The sequence below is a fragment of the Podarcis gaigeae genome, assembly GCF_964106915.1.
Source record: "Podarcis gaigeae genome assembly, chromosome: 16".
Lineage (NCBI taxonomy): Eukaryota > Metazoa > Chordata > Lepidosauria > Squamata > Lacertidae > Podarcis > Podarcis gaigeae.
In genome coordinates, this window is record NC_139693.1 from 14323117 (window position 1) to 14343596 (window position 20480).

At 48.0% G+C, this 20480-nt stretch overlaps 1 protein-coding gene across 6 annotated transcripts; it reads left to right on the plus strand.

The window, feature by feature from the left end:
* Positions 1–842: 842 nt before the first annotated feature.
* Positions 843–17991, plus strand: PELI3 (pellino E3 ubiquitin protein ligase family member 3). Of its 6 annotated transcripts, none has more exons than XM_083716490.1 (7): positions 843–1394; positions 9858–10010; positions 11229–11358; positions 12401–12502; positions 13927–14124; positions 15694–15882; positions 17351–17991. In XM_083716490.1, coding segments are annotated over exons 1-7 (1341 nt in total). In that variant the 5' UTR covers positions 843–1392; the 3' UTR covers positions 17918–17991. The 6 variants fall into 6 exon arrangements, with proteins under 6 accessions (XP_083572616.1, XP_083572615.1, XP_083572617.1 ...); XM_083716489.1 differs by lacking the exon at positions 843–1394 and adding an exon at positions 2921–3011; XM_083716491.1 differs by lacking the exon at positions 843–1394 and adding an exon at positions 3668–3998.
* The last annotated feature ends 2489 nt before the right edge of the window (positions 17992–20480 follow it).

A 20480-nucleotide genomic window follows, 5' to 3' on the forward strand; every position in this document is an offset into this window, starting at 1 on the left:
TGTGATCTTCGGGTGAAGGGCAATACATTTAATAAATAAAAATAATAAATTGAGGTCTGTGGCCGTTTCTACCCAGAACCCTGGAGATGGATTCTGCACGTACATAATTTCTGGGTTTACTTCTCAAGCTGTGGGTTAGGGTGGTGGTGGTTGGGGGGGGGAAGGGATGTATTGTTGGGAGAGATGCATAAACTGCTGTGTTATGCAAGCTCATAGTTGTGTTAAGCTTTAGATATAATTTTGGCTAATGTGAATATTTTGTCAATGGGCTGGGTTCCATATCAAAACAAAAAGTACAAAAATTCCTATAATTCTGATATCATTTGCTTACAAGAAACCTACCAAAGAAAAACGAGCAAGTGATTTGTACTGCCCCCTAAAGGTCGGATTTGGTATAATTTGCCTGGATCCTCAAAAGCTAGGGGTGTGGCTTTATGGATTGCCAAGAAAACAGGCATTGTATATAATGATGTTCCAATACATCAGAAGGGTTTTTTTGTGTGTTTTTGAAACAACAACAACAAGAAGAAACTATAGAGAAACAAAAATTATACAATTGGTTCAGTCTATGCCCCTAACTCCACTCAACCTATTTTATCAGCTCTACTGTTTCAATTATCAAATTTTAAAGAGGGTCCATTAATTTTAGGGGGACTCTGGGTTGTTGAATAAAATTTATGTATATAAATGCATGTTGCTGTTATGTACTGACTTGAATAGGATCCAAACTGCAGCAGTCTGATTGGTCCTAGAATAATAGGATCCAAAATGCAGCAGTCTGATTAGTCGGCAGGAGCCACCCAATCCAGCTCCAGATAGAAGTGAATCCACAACCTGATTGGCCTACAGGAGAAGTCCGGAATTAGCCAATCACATGCAGCCCATTGTGTAAATAATGTATATAAAGCAGATACTTTGAGGGGACTTCCATTCCTCCTCACCACTATGAGCTGAATAAAGAGCATGAAATCACTTTGCGACTCTGAGTATATTTCAGTTGCATTGCCTGAGAAGGGGTATGTGGGATGTATTACTAGAGCAGTCAAGTATAACATTTTCCTGTTGCCTAGAATGGACACACGGGGATGTGGCTCCAGACAGGGAGGACTTCCTGCCATACCTGCTCTGGAACTTCCTCCCCCTGTGTGTGACCAGGTAGATGGGTGTGACCCTAGCTGACCACATAAAAGGGCTGGCCACACAACCCCCATTTCTCTCTTGGACTCTTACTCCCTTACTCTTGGATTCTTGCTGTCCTGGCTTTTAGCCAGCGCATGGCTCAAGCTTCACATAGGATGGAGCCCACAAACAGAAAGTCTGAAATGTAGCTCAGACTTCTTTTCATTTTAACCGCAAGATAAATCCTGCCTTCAAATTACTGCTGTGAACTGAATGTGAGTAAAACACTATTCTTACTTTTAAAGAAGACTGTGTTGTGCTATTATTATTTTAAGAAGGAAATAAAGGGGAAACTTACCAGGAACAATCCAGACTCGACAAGTCAGACAGGATTGTTTAATTAAAGGATTTTAAGAAATCATCAGCTTGCTTCCAATAAGCTGCAAAGGGAATGTGCTCTGCTGTTTACTCACTAGCATGAGTGAGAAGGGATAATATCAAAACAATATATCTTCTACCTTCCTTAACATCCCCACAGTATGTGGGCACAGGAATGGCACCTAGACTTTGGTTTAGGATTGGGCATTGAAGGAAAGCGGGGTTCTTGTACCTTTAACAACTATGCAGCAGGCAGACATTCAACAGGTTAAGCATTTTCTAGTATGGAAATACAATTACAGGAGAAGCTTCTCCTGGGCTCATCTTGTCTGTCACACATTTCATTCCATGTATAGCTTATTTTGGGGCAGTCCACTCCACCTGCTAAAGAAGGCACAAATCTGCACGTGACACAAGCCATAATTACTAGGTGTATTGTAGCAGCACACACTCTGTGCATATACTTTTTAAAGAGATGGAATCTTAACATTCCGCTTCCGCTGGCAAATAGAGAGGATCATATGCATATTTAGGGTTGGTTTTTTCAGGCAGAGGATCACATTGATATGTAGTGCCGGGAGGGGGGACTTCAAATGTACATATTACCTCTGGATCTTGCAGAGTCTTAAGAAGGACCCGCACAAGGAACAGAGGAAACTGCCTTATACCTAGCCAGACCAAAAGGCCATCTCATGTAGTAATGTTTACACTGACTGGCAGCTACTCTCCAGAGTTTCAGAGAGGAAGCCTCCCCCAGCCCTACCTAAAGATGCCAACGATTGAACCTAGAACCTTCTGCATGGGAAAAAGATGCTCTAACCACTGAGCTATGCCCTTTCCGCCCAAGAGAGACAAGACAGCAGCACCTGCCTTCTGCTCTCCCGCTGGATGGCTGGATGGATTGGGCCCAGAAACAGAAGTGAGCAGGAAGCGATGTCTTGGAGGAGGAGGAACAGTGGGCCCACCAAGGGTGCCTTGCCCAAGCTGCATGGGGTGGCTGGTGCCCCCTGGGACTGGTAGGGCAGAAGAAAAGGAGCCCAACAGCAGGTGGCGCCAGAGCCAATGGCAGGCTGGGCCACCCAATTCCTGTCTCCTCCCAGTGCCCTTCTCCCAAGGCAACACTGAGGCCAAGGAGGAGGGAGCAAATGCCACTCACTGGACTGGCTGTAAGTCAAAAAGACAGGCAGGTGAGGGCTAGCTGAGGGCAGGTTCAACCTTAGCATAGAAATATCCCTCAAACAAAACCCCTCTAGAACCGTTGCCAGTCAATATAGATTGCACTGAGCTAGATGAACCAATGTCCTGACTCGCGGTCAGGCAGCTTCTTATCTCTGCTCCTGTTTTCCTGAACAGTGCTTTAAATAGGACCTGGAAACAGACTGGAAGCCACTGCAGCTACTAATATCCTAGCACCTTCCGCCCCTGCCTCTCTTTTGGGGAAAGGGCTGTAGATCAGGGGCAGAACAAGACCCTTGCATGCAGAAGGTCCCGGGTTCCAATCCTGCTATCCCCAGGTAGTGGCTGCCTGAACCCCGGAAAGCCATTCCTAGCCAGTGCAGACATTTCTGAGCTAGATGGGCCAGTGGGCCTGACTCAGTTTAAGACACTTTCCTACTTTCATAAGCTGCTACCAAAGGAAGCAAAACAACAAAATTAGCATTGTTATTAATAAAATTATACTATATGTTTATTGTTAGCCTGTACTGCATTGCAATCCTTTTAAAGCACAACATTTTCCAGTTTGGGCTCTGCTACTGGTGTTCTTGCCTTGATTTCCATCGAAAGGAGACTTCCCCTATATTATTATTATTATTGTTATTGTTATTGTTATTTCTATGCTGCCCTTCATCCGAGAATCACACAGCGGTTTGCGATCGGAAAACACAAGAATACATTCCGTAACTATCTGTTGCACTTCCCTCTCCTCTCCCCTTCCCCGAGCGAGGGACCCTCGGCTCTTGCACCCCTCTCGGCACCCCCGCCGCCGCCCCCAACACACCCACGATGGCACCCTCCCACCTCCCTCTCTTCTAGCCTCTTTGCACACCTGCAAAGCAATAAACAAACGCTCCCCCCCTTCCGTCCACACACCCGCTTTGTTTTTGTGATGCAGCTGGTGGGCAGGTTGCAGGGAGAGGCGGGGGCGCGAGGCAAGGGCTGCCCCTGGGTGGGGAAAAGGGAGAGACGAGAGGGCTTGGGGAGGAGGATCCCCCTTCTCTGGTCCTTGCAAAGGGTTGCGGGGGGGGGGCGGCGTTGTGTGCGTTGCAGACTTGCGGTGTGTGCGGCGGGGTGCCGGGGACGCGAGAGCTGAGCCTGTGATCCCGCCCGGCGCCGGAGCAGCCGCCGCCGCCGCCGCCAAAGCAGAGCCGCCGCCTCCTCCTCCCTCCTCCTCCCTCCTTCTTCTTCTTCCTCCTTCGGCAATGCAGGGCTATCCATCCTGCGCAGGCGGTGGTTGCTGAGCAAGGACCCGCCGCAGGGGAGCGGGGGGGACGCGCAGAGGGGTGAGCCGGAGAGACCCCCAACCCTGACGGTGGTGCCTGGCGGGTTGGGGTGGGGGGGAGGGGAGGGAGGGAGGCGGAGGAGGCTGCGGGGAGGGGGTGGTGTTGCATGGGGGAAAGGAGCGGCGGGGGGAGGGCAGGGAGGAGGGGAAAGGAGAGAGGGAGGGATGCCTCCCACAGATCTCCCCCACCCCACTTTTACTTTCTGCAGTTCTTCGCTTTCTGTCTGTCTGCAGCCCCCTCCCCCCATCCCCATCATTCCTGGGCTCATCCGCAGATCGGCTCGGCTGCCTTTCGATTCTCATGCCCCCCCTAATTCCTAACCCACCCACCCCCAATTTGATATGGTGACCCTGAATTTTTATGCCCCCTAATTCATTGCCTAGCTCCATCCCTCTCAAATCTGGTTAGATGTCTCTTAATAGTGTCTGTTAAAAAGGTCTCGTCTTTATATAACATATTTAAGCCCTGGCACTTGTCTGGTTTTCTTTTGTTAATATGCACCCTGTTATTCTTAAACCTCCCCCAGCAGCACCATCTGTCTGGGCCCCTATTAATTCCTAACCCTAATATAAACACACACACACACACACACACACACACACACACTCCCTCCTCAGATCTCTTGGGCTGCCTCTGAATGTCTTATGGGTGTCCTTTGATTCCCATGTCCCCTAATTCAGTATGCCCAGGTGTTCCTGAATTCTTTACCTTCCTGTCCCAAATCTGTTTGGGTGTCCTCTGATTCCTGTTCTCTGCCCCCAAACCAGCACCTTCATTAAGATGCGTACACATTTGTCTGTGTTTACCTTTTGCTAACCAGCATTGCATGGGACGGGGACACACACACACACACACACACACACACACGTACACGTTTGTGTGTTTGTGTTTGTTTGTGTGTGTGTGTGTGTGTGTGTGTGTGTGTATGGAGAACGAGCGAGTGCAAAGGGCCACTGTCCCTTTGCAAAATGTGTCCCATTTTTCCGTGGTCCTTCCTTATGGCACTATGCCTGGCACTGCCCACCTACCCTGCACCCCCAAGAATGCATGCTCAATACCTGGTTTTCATGGGTGAAAGATTCAGCCACCCCCACAATATACATTTCCAACAACTTCAGTCCCTAGCCCAGATCCCTCTGTCCAAAGGCAGAGGCTATCAGGCAACTCTTGAGGAGCAAAATCAGGCCCTTTTCCCTGCTTCTCTAGCACTATCGATAATAACCTGTCAAACAGCCTCTGGATCCTTTCCCTTGTGAATTCTTTCTGCAAATGCATCCCCATGGTACCCCAATAAATCAGGATTGTCCCCTCTCCTACACAGTCACACAGCACCCTATACACTCTTCCAGCACTCTTGCTGTTTCCAGGGAACACCAGAAGCTGTCTTATACTGAGCTAGATGGTCAGTATTGCAGACACTGACTGGCAGGGGCTTTCCAGGATTTCAGATATCTCCAGCCCTACCTGGAGATGCCAGGGATTGAATATGGGACCTTGGCAAGCAAAGCAGTTGCTCTACCACTGAGCTACAGCCTGCTCCTTAGTGGGGGCAGGTATACTGGGGTACCATCATGGACATCCCAACTCTTTCTACTTCTCCTAAACATATTAAACACATGTCCACCCCCTTCAAGTTATGTACATCATCTCTTAAAATGCAACCTTCCTAACTTCCCAATAAAGCAGGATGCGGCCCTCTCCTTTCTCACTCACCACATTTGACATTAAACCCCATTCCAGTCCCTTAGAAACCCTGAGAGCCCCCGTGTTTGTGCACAACTCCATTGGACATTAGTTCCCTATATTTGTTGCACTGATGTTTTAATGATAATTATTTTATATATATTTCCTTTTTAATAGGTTTTTAAATTTTAGCTGTGTTTTTATCTACCGGTTTATTATGTATCCTGTTTAGAGGCCTATTTGAGTAAGTGGTTTATAAATCTTTCTAAGTATTTTTTTTTAAAAAACACAACAACAGCTATGCCCCTCTAAACAGGAAGAACTTGATCCATTCTCCCAATGCACAGCTTAGATCCTACAGATTTTCATCTACATACCCACTCTTACCAGAACCACTGCTCTAGAATATCCTGTTGTAGCAGACCCTCCCCCCCCCCCCTTAAGCAGAAAACCTCCCCTTTCTGTGCTTAAGCGGGGAGAAAACCCTATGTCTCAAAGCTTTCCAGAAGATGCATGTACTGCACCTTGTGTGACCTGGAACTCTTACCCCTTAATCTGAGAGGTGGACAGGTTCAGTAGAAAGAGACCCTGCACATGCAAAGGTTCACAGAGGGCTTTAGTCACACACCCATCCTGCTTGACCTCAAGATGCATAAATCTCTACATTCCTTGATCTACAAATCCTCTCGAGTTCTTTTCAATTTCTGTTTGCCCTTCAGTTTTGCACATACAAAGAGCTTTTCAAAAATGTTCACTGGCTAGGCATCTCTGGAAACCCTGTCCCACTAAGTTTCCTCTGTGTCTCTGAATTTGCCCCAGGGATCCTGACACACAACCGTTCTTCAAGATTTAATTCTCCCCCTCACACTCTGCTCTACACACCCAGAGTCCTTGGCTCCATAGTTATTGACAATACAGTTCTCTATAGAGGCTTGGCACCTCCACCTCCTACAGCCTCCAGAAATGCTGCTTCCTAGCCTAGAGAGGGTGGAAAAAATGGCTGGGGGGGCGGGAATCAGTGTATAATCTCATAATTCAGATTATTTGTGTAACCTTCTGAGCAGTGGATATTGCTGGATTCTGGGTTTATTCTTTTTTAGTTCTACAGGGTATCACGTGATGGATGTTTGTACAAAATGTAATTATTTACAGTCTTGCCTGAGTTCCAGAATCAAAGCTGGTACTACCTTCCTGGATGTATCTGAGTAATGTTTTTGAGACCATGTCTGTCTGTGGGGAGTTTGATTAAGAGATTGCACCCAGGGCAGTTTACAAATTGGTTAGAATGTCTGACTTAACATCTCTGTATCTAAACAGATAAGACTAAGGCCATCTTCACCCCTTAACTATAATTTATATACTGTATTGGGTGGTTGGCAACATGCAGGTTGGCCACTAAATAAGTAAACCAATTACCTTCATACAATGAGATATTAGTGCATTTCTTTGCAGTACAGTACTTAAATCATTAACTAAAACTTGTTTTAATGAAAAATATGCGGAGGCGCACTTAAGACATACCCTCCAGTTTATATATCTGTGCTACATCCTGGTATTAAAAAGAATATAGGATTTTATCCTGTTAGACCTGCAGACCCATTAAGATTAATGGACACAGCTAGGCCCAGTAATTCCAGCGGGTCTACTCTGCGTAGGACGTGGGGGGGGGCACCTGTGCTATACATACCCCCTTTGACAGCCAAGGCTTTCCCCCCAAAGAATCCTGGGAACTGTAGTTTCTTAAGGGTGCTAAAAGTTGGATCCCTATCCTCCACAAGGAGCTACGGTTTTCAGAGTTCTTGGGGAAGAATTTGTTGCTAAACCATTCTGTGAAATATAGTTCTGTAAGGGGAATAGCGGGCTTGCTAACAACTCTTAATGAACTACAGTTCCCAGAATTCTTTGTTTAAAGCAGTATGATGATGCTTCAGCTGTATTGTGGAGATGGGGCCTTAGTGGGATGCAACCCATTCCACACTGCAAGGCCTAGGTGAGGCCCAGCTCAAATTTGTTTGTTGTGGTGGTTGTTAAAGAAGACCCATTTTTGTGTAGGCATATCTTTCCGTGTGTGTGTGTGTGTGTGTGTGTGTTGGGTCATTACATGTGTGCATGTGTGAACTAGCCCCACGAGCAGGGAATCAACAGGATCGGGGGCGCGGGAAGGAGGCAGCTACAGGATTTCAGTGAACCACAAGTGGGTTCCTCCAGCAGCAGGGACCAGGATGGAGCCGAGAGTGTTGCCATGGCAACAGGGAGGCATAAAATATCTGAAATGCTGCTGTGGTAACAGTGCGGAGGTAGTTTAGGGCTATCACCATGGCAACTTTGGGGGGGGTTGCTGCTGCTAAGGGTCAGGACTGTCACCTTAGAAACCTGGAGATGCTAGAGGTGTTTACCATATGGCTCCTTTGAACACCGGGCCCAAAACCATAGAGGTCAGGGAGTGCCACCCACGGCAACTGATGGGGAGCCGTCAAGCGGGCGTTGCTATGACAATGCAAGGGCGAGATGCAGTATGAATATGGGATGCGGTCCTAATGGGCATCTGAGCATGTGTAGAGTGCCTTACTCCTCCCTACAGGAGGGAGGCTATAATCCATGCCCTCCTACTATAAATGAAGCTGAAGTCCTAAACACATTTACCACAGAGTAAGGCCCCTTGAACTCCATGCGATTTACTTCTGAGTATTTTATTTTACTTACAATATTTACGTACAACTTTTTGAGCAGATCTCACAAATCTTTTTCGTAAGATTATTACAACTAGAAGCATTTATTTATTTTTTAAAGAAGAAATTGCAATGGAATGGAAAAGACAACTTGGTTGCTTAGAAAAAACTGCTACTGCTTCTTCTCCCCTCCCCTTAGGGCAAGTTTCTTCTGCAGAAGCTCCTGTGGTGACATTTGAGGGGTAGGGAGAGGGGCTGCTATGGGAGCTGGAGGGTGGCAGGCCCTCAAACTACTTCCTTCAGTACTTCCTCCCCTCAAGCAAGATGGGCCTTCAGGCACAACCAGGGTTGTCTCTAGTTAAATAATATTCAGAGTAGACCCATAGACCTGAATGGACCTAAGTCAAAATAATATCCACTATTTTTAATGAATCTATGTAGGACTAACATGAGGTACAACAGGGTTCCAATGGATCTTTCCTTTTGTTCTCTGATAAGGATCATGCAATGCATTGATTGTGCTTTTTATTACTCCTCCTCCTCCTTCCTCCCATTACATATCAGACAGGAACTTCTCTGTTGGCTTTTGGGGGCCTATGGAAGACCTTCCTTTTTCCAACTTGTCTCTTAAGTGGAGATTTTTTTTTAATCCCAGTCTGTAACTGCATTGAATTTGGCATTGTTTTTATACGTGAACTTGTTCTAGTTGTGAAATATATCTATATTGTTAATGTTTCATTGTTAAACTGCCTCGATATGTTTCATAGCAAGCGACTCGTAAATGATTTTTAAAAAATTATTCTTAACAACCATATTCGTACGGCTGAAGTGAGAAGAAGCACTCTCACAACACTTTGACAATCATGGCTCCCCACCCCAAAGAATCATGGGAACAGTAGTTTGTTAAGGGTTCTGAAACTTCTTAGGAGACCCCCTCACAGAGCTACAACCCCCAGCACCCTTGAACACATGACAGTTCCCGGGATTCTTCAGGAAGCCATCCAGTGAAATGAGAGTGCTTTAAATGTGTGGCATTCTTCTTCTTTGGCTATCACTCGTAGCTGAGTAAGATTGTCTTCCATGAAAACGGTCTTAACAGTGAGTCTGTAAGTGACTGTGAAGGCCAATTCTGGATCCACACATCCTTTCACAGTGGGGACACAGGTTTCCAGGCGGGAGTTGATCACGGTGTGGGTTTGTCAAATGTGCATTTCTCCCTTTTGTCCTGAGTTTGAGCGTCTTCAAATTCCATGACACCTTTGGTAAAGGCTGATCTCCAATTGAAGCGCTCGCAAGCCAGTGTTTCCCAATTGTTGGTGTTTATACTACTTTTTTTTAGATTTCCCTTTAGAGAGTCTTTTGTTGACCACCAGCATTACACTTTCCATTTTTAGGTTCGGAATAGAGTAGTTGCTTTGGGAGATGATAATCAGGCATCCGAACAACATGACCAGTCCAACAAAGCTGATGTTGAAGAATCATTGACCTGCCTTCTCTGTGCTTACAGGATGGTGTTAGAAGGAAGCCCTGAAGCAGTGAGCTCCCAGTCACTAGATCTCCGGCGAGCTTGCCCCAAAAGCAGCCGCATTTATCCCTCTCCAGGGGACAGTATCCTGTTGACCAAGGAGCCAGTGAAGTACGGGGAGCTGATCGTGTTGGGGTAAGTGAAGGGGACCCTTTCTGCCAGCAGTCCCCCATGCAGACCTGGACACATTTTTTTAGTGCTCAGCTCTGGAACATGAAATAAAAAGAAGCTGATGAGCAGGAAGCCTGAGCATGTACAGAGTACGTTTCTCTCACCACTGAGTAAAAATAGCCATGTACTTCCAAGGTTAGTGGGTGATGACCTTCAGATCAGATAATTTGTCTCCCAGGCAGGCTTGAACCCCGATCATGTCTCTTTTAGAAAGGGTTCAGAGACCCTGTTATAACCAGGCCTGCATAGCAAGCATCTAACCAAGCCAATTGCAACTCATTGGAGACCCCGTAAAGATAATGGTTTTGCTGGCTTAGGAACATAAGAAGAGCCTGACGGCTGGATCAGGCCAAAGGCCCTTCATAGTCCATCATCCTATACTCACAGTGGCCTTTGCGAAACCCAAAAGTCAGATCTGAGTATAAGAGCTGTCTCCCCACAACGGGCATCCAAAACTATACTGCCTCTGACAGTGGAGGCATTTGCAAAGCTTTGCAAACAACAAAAGGGCATTTCTCAAAGACCCAAAACGCCACCCAACAACCCTTCACCAGGGCCTGTTCTTTAGGAATCAGGGGTTCAAGATATCTCTCTATGTTGCAGAGACTGCTTGGGAAGTGGATTTAGGATTTTTAACAAAACACAGGCTGCAAAAAGAAATGGGGGGGGAGTGGGTGTGCAGATTAATACTTGACCCTTCCAAACTGTTGCTATATTCATGTGGGATTCGATCACATATGGGCAAATTCAGGTCGTGGAACGATGGGAAGTCTTGCACAACACAATCACTTCCCCAGAAGATCAAACCTTTTGCCAATAGGAAAATGATAGGAAAATATGAGAAAGGATGGGATAACCCTTGCTTTGATGCAACTTCATCTAATCTCTATGGAAAAAAATAACAATGAATGCTCATCAAATAGCTAAGACAAGAAGTCCAGTCTCCCTGCAAGTGAATCAATATGAATGCTCAGATCATCTGGAAGTGCCTGCGGTTGTGTGTGTCCACTAGACTTGAAAGCAGCCTTTTCACAAAGGTGGGCCTCAAAAATAGATATATTTTAAAGAGCACTAGATATTTGAAATCCTGAACTCTCATCAAGTTAGATTGATGTGATGCTCTATTTTACTCTGTACCAAGTACAGACAAACAAACAGATCCATTGGCCTCTCCCAACACAGGTACAATGGCTCCTTGCCCAATGGTGACAAGGGCCGCCGCCGCAGCCGATTGGCCCTGTTCAAGAGGCCGAAACCCAATGGGGTTAAACCAGATGTCATCCACCACATCTCTACACCGCTTGTATCCAAGGTGAGTCCAAAGCCCCTTCCTAGCCACCAGGAATACTCTTCTGCTCATCAGACCACTCTGGGCTTCAGTAGGGGGCCATTTTGTGCAAGGACCATAGTGTGGTGATAGAGCACATGCCTGGCATGCTGAAAGTCTCAGATTCAGTCTCTGACATCCTCCAAGTAGGACTAGGAAGGCTCTGGAGAGCCACTGTCAATCATTGTGGGCATGGCCAAGATAGATGGACCAAGGGTCTTATTTGTAATAGGGCAGCTCCCTGCTATTTTTTTTATGCCAGAATCTAGTCCTGGAAAAGATTTATGACTCTAAGCATGTGTAAAATGCATTTCTGTCCCAATACGTAGGGCTGCCATACGTCCAGGAATCAGTCTGTCAAAATGGCGTCCATGCAGATGTTTGCCGAATCAGCAAAATGTCTGGAGAAACCCAGACGTATGGCTCAACAACTTTTCACTTTTGGGAATATGACAACCCTACAATAAGGAAATAGAGACAAAGCTGTCTTGACTCTCATCTGAAACCCCAGAGAGCTGCTGCTGGTCGTTATAGACAAATTGGCTTAGATGGACCAGTGACCTGACTTGGTTATAAAGAAGCTTCTTATTGTCTCTATTTAAATCAGTTCTTTATTCGGATTCATGAGGACTGGAATCTTACTTTCTTTTTAGAGGCAGGGCTGGAGCTCAGTGGCAGAGCATCTGCTTTGTATGCAGAAGGTCCCTGGTTCAATCCCTGACATCGCCAGGTAGGGCTGGGGAATGACCCTGTTTGAAACCCTGGACAGGTTCTGCCAGTCAGTGTGAACGATAACAATCCAGTTAGATAAATGATCTGACTCAGTATAAGGCAACTTCCTGTCTTCCTCTGTGCAGCTGGGCTTTAGGAATGGGATACAAGCCTCTTGCTCTTTGATCAGGTATCATTAGAAAGGGAACAGGGAATCTCAGAGACTCGGTGCTGGGATTGAGGTGATGAGTTTAGCTCTGGAGAGGAGCTTTAGATGGGTCCCACAGCTGTTTATTTTATTTCTTCTGCCCAACAGGCACTGAGTAACAAAGGCCAGCACAGCATCTCATACACACTTTCCCGAAGCCACTCTGTGATCGTTGAGTATACTCATGACTGCGAGACCGACATGTTCCAGGTACCTATGACCCTGGCAGCAGAAACAGGAATGCCATCCTCTTTGGGTGACTAGCGGCCTTTGCCTTCTGCAGACGTCTGATGTATGAGGTTTCTTTGTGCCACATATACTTTTTATTGTGCATCTATGATGATTTGAACTCATGATGGTTATACGCAATGACACTTTCAATACTGTTTGAACCTTGAAATGTTTCAGAGTGGATGTACTGAGTAATTTCCAAGCAACACATGCCCCATAACTTCCTGCTGAAAACCTGCGTGAGCCTTGGCAGGTGCCCAGCGGTACCTGCCACCGAGGATGGCTATGATTTCATGCCCTGTGGATATTGCATCAGATTGTTGTTTTAATATCTGCTTCAGTGAGGCTCTGGAGATTCCAGAGATGGTGGCGGCCTTGGCACCACTTTTCCCTTTGTCATTTAGCTGAAATACCTAGAATCATAGAATCATAGAGTTGGAAGAGACCACAAGGGCCATCGAGTCCAGCCCCCTGCCAAGCAGGAAACACCATCAGAGCACTCCTGACATATGGTTGTCAAGCCTCTGCTTAAAGACCTCCAAAGAAGGAGACTCCACCACACTCCTTGGCAGCAAATTCCACTGTCGAACAGCTCTTACTGTCAGGAAGTTCTTCCTAACACCTGTTGTGTTCTGATCTTGCGCAGGATGCTAGGAAGAAGGCAACAGTGCTTAGGCGATGGCACCAATGTGAGTCCTGACTCTGGCCTCTGGTGGTACAGGAAGTCCTTCTGGAGGCCCCCGTCTGAGGTCCAGCAGTCTCCAGCAGCTGAATCAGAGCCCTGAGGTGTGTCCAGCTCCCCTCGCTGGCGCCTCCGCAGCCTCCATCTGTGGCTGGATCACTGCTGGATTCTGGAGTCATGACAATACCACTGAAATAGTTTTCAACTCATTTGGAAATGCATTTCTTCAAGCCTCAGGTGTGGCCAGGATGTTTTGTTCCTGTGCTGGCTAGTTACTTCATGAACAGATGTGAACCAAAGCTATTATTGAGAGCGCAAGGAAATTAATACAGCTATCTGATTGTTACCTAGACCAAGGATGAGGGACCTGTGACTCTCCAATGGATGTTGGACTCCAACTCCCAGCATTCCTCACTGTTGGCCATGCTGGGAGTTGGTGTCCAAGAACATCTGGAAAGCCACAGGTTCCACGTTCCTGATGCAGACTGACAAAACATCTTCTGGAGATGGGACATTAATAAGGGTCCCTCTCATCAATGTAAGGCCTTCCTGACTTCTCTGCATCCGTTTGTGATATTTCAGGATTTTTTGACAGGAGAAAATGCTATCTTCCTGAAACCGAGATGACAAAATCACAAGTGAACAATGGATGTGTTCACGAAGCAAACACCAGAGCACTTTTTTTGCCTTTCTGAACTCTCTCTGCCTCCTTTCTTCCCAGATTGGCCGCTCCACAGAGAGCATGATTGATTTTGTGGTGACGGACACGACCCCAGGGGCCAACTCAGCCATCGATGGTCAGTCGGCTCAGAGCACCATCTCTCGCTTTGCCTGCCGTGTCATCTGCGAGAGGAACCCTCCGTACACAGCACGCATTTACGCTGCTGGCTTTGATGCCTCCCGCAACATTTTCCTTGGAGTGAGTGAGTCACCAGCACGACTGTGTGTGTCTTTGCGTACGTGTGGAATGGAAAAGTCTTTGGCTTCCAAAGGAGGACAGCACACCTGTGTGATACGCAAATATTCACTTTGGTGCAGTTTCCCACAACATGATGGTGGACGGGGACATCTCAGTTGGTGCCATTTCTGCCTGGCACATGTTGGCTCACTTGCATCAGCCAGCAGGAGGCAGTTGCTCTGTAAGCAACTCCCTGCAGTGCATCTGCTTGCCATTTCCCCTTGAGGCCTCCTGCCTTATTGCAGCCTGTGAGGGGGCACACAGAGAAGGGCCTCTAATGGCATTAGACCACCCTTCGTCCCCAAAAATGGATTTCTAAATGATATTCAAAGAGACCTGTCTGGCCTGAGCTGAATATAAATGCCCTCTTTTTCTGGCCTTGAGAAAGTGATCTTTCTCTGCCTTTTCCTTCTCTCCTTTCCTTGTGCGTCATCTTTTTAGTTTTTAAGTCTGATGTAGCCTCTCTCCCCACACACCTTTATGTCTCTCTCTCTGTCTTTATTGATGTGAGCTGCTTCCAGATCCTCAGTGTAGGGATCGCTCATGCCTCTGGCCCTCCAGATCTCTTTCTTTGGTCCTTGGGACCTTCCTGAGGCAACATCCCCTTCCCTGGCCACACCTCTCACTTTCCTTGAACTGTAGTCATGCCTCTTTCTTGCCTGGATGAAGAGGTTGCAGAAACTTCTGTTTGTGTGTGTGTGTGTCTGGAATGTAGCCTACTGTACAAAGGTAAAGATTTACATCTGTTTCTCTGACCACTTTTGTCTCTTGCTCTGCCCTCCCCTGGCATGTGACGGCTGGCAGGCTGCCCACGAGTGAGCGCAGCCCGCCCACTTAAAATGGTTCCCCACCCCTGCAGTGAATAAGCAAGGCTCATTCAATTCAGTAGGACAGCCTCCGAGTAGACACGGTTGGGAATGCGGCCTAAACAAATAATTTCCAAGGGCAAATGCATTCCAAAGCACAACCAAATACACCGCCAAGTGAAGAGAAATAAAAGCATTCAACCAGACAAAAATAACCTTAATCTAAAATGGCTGGCGAACAAACACATTTTAGCCTAGAGCTGGGAAAGAATATGGTGTCAATGCCGGGCGGAGCTCCCTTGAGGGGGCGTGATAGCTCAGTCGGTTAGAGCGTAGTGTTGATAATGCCAAGGTTGCAGGTTCGATCGCCGTATGGGACAGCTACATAGTCCTGCATTGCAGGGAGTTGGATGAGATGATCCTCAGGGTCCCTTCCAACTCTACATTTCTAGGATTCTATGATAATGATTGCCAGTCATGGGTAGGTATGTGTGGGAAGAGGTGAAACCAGCACTTTGAATTGGGCCAGGAAACAGACTGCAACCGGCGGAGGCAGGGGATTGTTGATGAGAGAGACTGTGCTTTGAATAAGCCTGGCTGGAATTGGTTAGGACTCTGCAGGGCAATCCTGTTTCCATGTTCAAAGGCCCCTAGGACAAGTCTTGCCCCCACATCCCCCCTGCCCAAGCGGTGCTGTGATGCCAGTCTCTGGGTTCATTGGCAGGAGAGGGCAGCCAAGTGGAGGACTCCTGACGGACTGATGGACGGGCTGACGACAAACGGGGTGCTGGTGATGCACCCCAACGGTGGCTTCAGCGAGGACTCCACGCCGGGTGTATGGCGCGAGATCTCCGTGTGCGGGAATGTGTATGCCTTGCGGGACAGTCGCTCAGCGCAGCAGCGGGGAAAGCTGGTACGTGGGGAGAGGAAGCCCAGGCAAGGCGCCCTGCAGGACCAAGGAGAGGCTCTTGCCCTACTGAGGACCTGTGGCTCAGTGGCAGAGCACCTGCTGGCGTGCAGAAGGCCCCAAGTTCAATCCCTGGCATCTCCAGGAAGGATGGGGAGATACCCTGTCTGAAACCCCAAAAGCAGCTTCCTATTCTCCTATTTAAATCAGTCCTTTATTCAGAACCTTGAGGACTGGATCTATTCATTATTTTTTTAAGGGGAAGGGCCATAGCTCAGGGTCAGAACATCTGCTCTGCACACAGAAGGTCCCAGCTTCATTCCTTGGTATCTTCAGGAAGGGGTAGGAAACAGCGGCAGACCTACATTTTGGGGGCCCTGATGCTTGATCTGTTATGGGGGCCCCTTCATAACCAGCAACGAGGTCCAGCAAACTGCTGTTATCATCTACAGTGGGGTTGTTCCATGACAGATTGCCACAATTTTTTGAAATATTTAACTCCTATATCTCAGATTTTGATTAAAATTGTTGTAGTGAATTATCTCACATGTCAAAGTCACTGGTGTGAATAAAAAATAATATGACATAGTTTTTGAATTATGGGGGGGGGGGTGAAAATTAGGGAAATGTTATATATGTGCAGGATGCATCATCAAATGATGAAATTGGGTCTACAAGACCCAATTTTTTAAAGCAATGTAGACTAAAGCTGCTTCAGGGCCCCTCTGAAAAGTCAAACTAATCTAAATAAGATAAAAAGGAAAGAAGCAAGAATAAGCAAAGGGAGAAACTAAGGAAGAAGAAAGAGAAGAGAAAGAGAAAATAAACACAAGGCTCTGTACCACAATTATATCTTAACCCTTATTCCACACATAGAAGAGTAAAGTCTCCCTGCTCTCATCTGGGAGCTTCCCCCTCTTCCCCCAGCCTCCCACCCCCTGGAGATCCTCTCTACTCTGCCCCTCATACTGGGCCTTTCACAGACCCTCTTTTCCAGGGACAGTCCCGGATTTACAGAAGCCATCCTGGTTTCTGATTTGATCCAGGAATGTCCCGCTCTTCCTTAGGACGTCCCTATTTCCATCGGAGAAATGTTGGAGGGTATGCTTTCATCTTCTGTCCATCCCCTTCCATCGCAAATAATAATAATATTATTATAATTTATTATTTATACCCTGCCCATCTGGCTGGGTTTCCCCAGCCACTCTGGGCGGCTCCCAACAGGATACTAAAAACACAATAAAAGATCAAACTTCAAAAACTTCCCTAAACAGGGTTGCTTTCAGATGCCTTCTTAAAGTCAGATAGTTGTTTTTCTCTGACATCTGGTGGGAGGGCATTCCACAGGGCGGGTGCCACTACCGAGAAGGCCCTCTGCCTAGTTCCCTGTAACTTCGCTTCTCGCAGTGAAGGCCCTCGGAGCTGGACCTCAGTGGCTCTTCTGACATCTCTCTCTCTCTCCCCCCATGGCCAGGTGGAGTCCGAGTCCAACGTGCTCCAGGATGGCTCGCTCATTGACCTGTGCGGGGCCACCCTGCTGTGGCGGACCTCGGAGGGACTCCTGCGCACCCCAACCCTGCAGCAGCTGGAGGCCCTGCGCCAGGAGATCAACGCCGCCCGCCCCCAGTGCCCAGTGGGCTTCAGCACGCTTGCGTTCCCCAGCCTGGCGCAGCGGGGCGTGGTGGAGAAGAAGCAGCCCTGGGTCTACGTCAACTGTGGCCACGTCCACGGCTTCCACAACTGGGGCTTCCGCAAGGAGAAAGGGGGGCTGGAGCGTGAGTGCCCCATGTGCCGCCGCTCGGGGCCCTACGTGCCACTCTGGCTGGGCTGCGAGGCGGGGCTGTACCTGGACGCCGGGCGCCCCACCCATGCCTTCTGCCCCTGCGGCCACGTTTGCTCGGCCAAGACTGTGCAGTACTGGGCGCAGATACCCCTGCCCCACGGCACCCACGCCTTCCACGCAGCCTGCCCCTTCTGTGGCACCTGGCTGACAGGCCAGCAGGGGTTTGTCCGCCTCATCTTCCAGGGGCCGCTCGACTGAGCTGGGGAGGGCGGGGGGCTGGCGGAGGGGAGGGGAGGGCGAGATGGAAAATAAACAGCAACATCTGAGAACAAGGCCCAGCTCTTGGAGGCAGGTGCTCTGCGTGTGTGGTTCAATGAAAGCATCATTTTGGTTCCCTGCCAATGGCTGCGAAACTTCCACCGTATGTAAGGATATCCCAGGCAATGCCAGTTCACAGTTTTTTTGGGGTGCGGTGGGGATGTTGTTGGGCAAGAAGCCCCTCAGTGAGCCCTCTTCCCCCCATCCCTGAAACCTCTAGGGAAACAGGTCACCCTGCTGCAACCTCTTGTAGGGAAATGGTTCTCCCAGTCCCATTTTTTTATAAATACAAGTTTAGATATTTGCAATTCTTTCATTGTTTTAATACTTCAGGACCTATGGAACTCCCTGCCACAATAACTCCTTAATACGACGCATTCCTATTCTCTCCAAGTGCTTTTAAGTCTTCCTAATAGGTATAATAGGCTAGGAGTGAGGAAGATGCCCCTCTTCATGCCATAGTCACCATGGTGCATTCACTTGCCCCTGGCACCAATCCCAGCTGGATTTAGGGCAGAGCGGGCAGTTCCCCTGCCCTGGATGCTGAGCCAAAGAGGCAAATAATAATAATAATAATAATAATAATTTATGTGGGCACCTACTTAGAAGAAAAAACCCTGTATCAAAAGGAATTATTGTGAAAATAAGAAATATTTAGGGTGGAGGGGGACCAAATTTTATCCTTGCTCAGGGTGCCATATTACCAAAGTTTGCCCCTGCCAATATTCACCCAAAAAGAATGTGCAAAGGAAGCAGAGGTTGCACTTCTTTCTCTTTGCTCTTTTTTCACTGTTCCCACCACAGGCTCAGGCAGCTGAAAAGCATGTGGGCAGCAGGGGGGCCACTGGAGGCTGGCGCTGGGCCCCCTTCCGGGCTGTGGGCTTGGGCAGCTACCCAGTTATGATGAGTGAAGGGCCATCCCACAGGGGCAGAGGAGCTGATTTGCATTTAGATCTTTGGTTCAATCCCTGATGACATCTCCAAGCAGGGCTAGGAGAGACTCCCTGCCAGAAACCCTGGACAGCTTGCTGCCAGTCAGTGTAGGCAATACTAAGGAAGATGGACTCACGATCTGACTTGGTCTAAGGCAGACACCACCAAGGTAGTACCCATAGGCAACTTAGTGCCCAGAGAGGCCTTTTCTGACACCCCCAGGGTCCCCCTTGCCCCCACTGAAATTAGGCTTTGAAGAAGTGTTCTGTTGTAGCCAATACAGCATGTTGCAACCTATGCCTGGTCCCACAAGCCACAGGCCTCCAAGATGTTGGCAACCCCTGGTACAAAGCATGCTCTTTTTTAAATTGGCCCCTTTGTTCTGAACTATGAGGACTGGAATCTTGCTTTATTTTTAAGGGCAGGTCCATAGCCCAGTGTGTGGGCACCTGCTATGCATGCAGACGGTTCCAGATTCAATCCCCAAAGGCATCTCCAGATAGGATTGGGACAGACTCCTTGCCGGAAACCCTGGAGAGCTGCTGCCAGTTGGTGTAGACCATACTGAGTTAGATGGACCAATGGCTTGGCTCAGTGTGTGGCAGTTTCCTATGTCCATACTATGTCCCTGATGCTCCAGCACTGCGCCTGGCTCCCATCTGCTCACAGCGCCATGTCTTCGTCACATCCGTGAATTGCTCTTTGGATCTGGTCAAAGGGACACTGCAGTTTGGGTTAAGACTGCTGCTGTGGGTATGTATTTTCTCAGAAGACGATGGAGACCAGAGCTCAGTGGGAATAGGCCTTTTTTTTTTTTTTTTTGGCATGCATAAGGTTGCAGATACAGTCCTCTTATCATCTTCAGTGAATGGGACTAGCTAGGAAAGATGCCCCTGCCTTTGAAAAACTATGGAAGTGCTGCTGCCAGTCAGAGCAGGCAGTACTGGGCTAGACAGATGGCTTGTTGTTGCATTTGGAAGGGCCCAGGTTTGATGTGCTAAAAAGGAGCAGGGATGAAGAAGCCCTTCCCACTTGCCTCCCTGCAGAGTAGCTGTCATTCAAACCTGTCAAACACAAACCTGGTATGTAAGGCAGTGCCATGTGCACCTCAGCGTCAGGTATTTGCTGGGGCCCACACCCCAGCAGGGGTCCACCGCTCATGCACACACCACCAAAGGATTTCTGACACTGTCTACTGCTGTTTAATTCCTGCCCTTTTTGAAGAAGGGGAGTAGAGCCTCAGGTCTGGGATCTGAATGTGGCCCTCTAGTTCTCTCGACCTGGCCCTTGAAACTTTCTCTAGGCAACATCGCTCCCTACCTGTTTCTACCTGTCTAGAATGCATCTTTGAACTCCTTTTAATGCTTCTTGCTTGGCTGGACAGAGGATTGACAGTACAGAAACTACCCTAGTGTACTGTAAAATTTCCATCTGCCCACTTTCCCCTCTGGCCCTGCCCACCAGTACCATGTGGCCCTCAGAAGCTTGTCCAAAAGGGTCTATGGCCCTCTGGTGTGAAAGGGTTCCCCACTCCTGTTTTAAAGAATCCTGACCAAATATTTCCCTGTTT

Coding starts and splice junctions, on each gene's coding strand:
- PELI3 (XM_083716487.1), top strand. CDS start 8,197: ATGAATATGGGATGCGGTCCTAATGGGCATCTGAGCATGTGTAGAGTG. Junction 11,359..12,400: donor CTACACCGCTTGTATCCAAG/GTGAGTCCAAAG, acceptor TCTGCCCAACAG/GCACTGAGTAACAAAGGCCA. Junction 14,125..15,693: donor CCCGCAACATTTTCCTTGGA/GTGAGTGAGTCA, acceptor GTTCATTGGCAG/GAGAGGGCAGCCAAGTGGAG.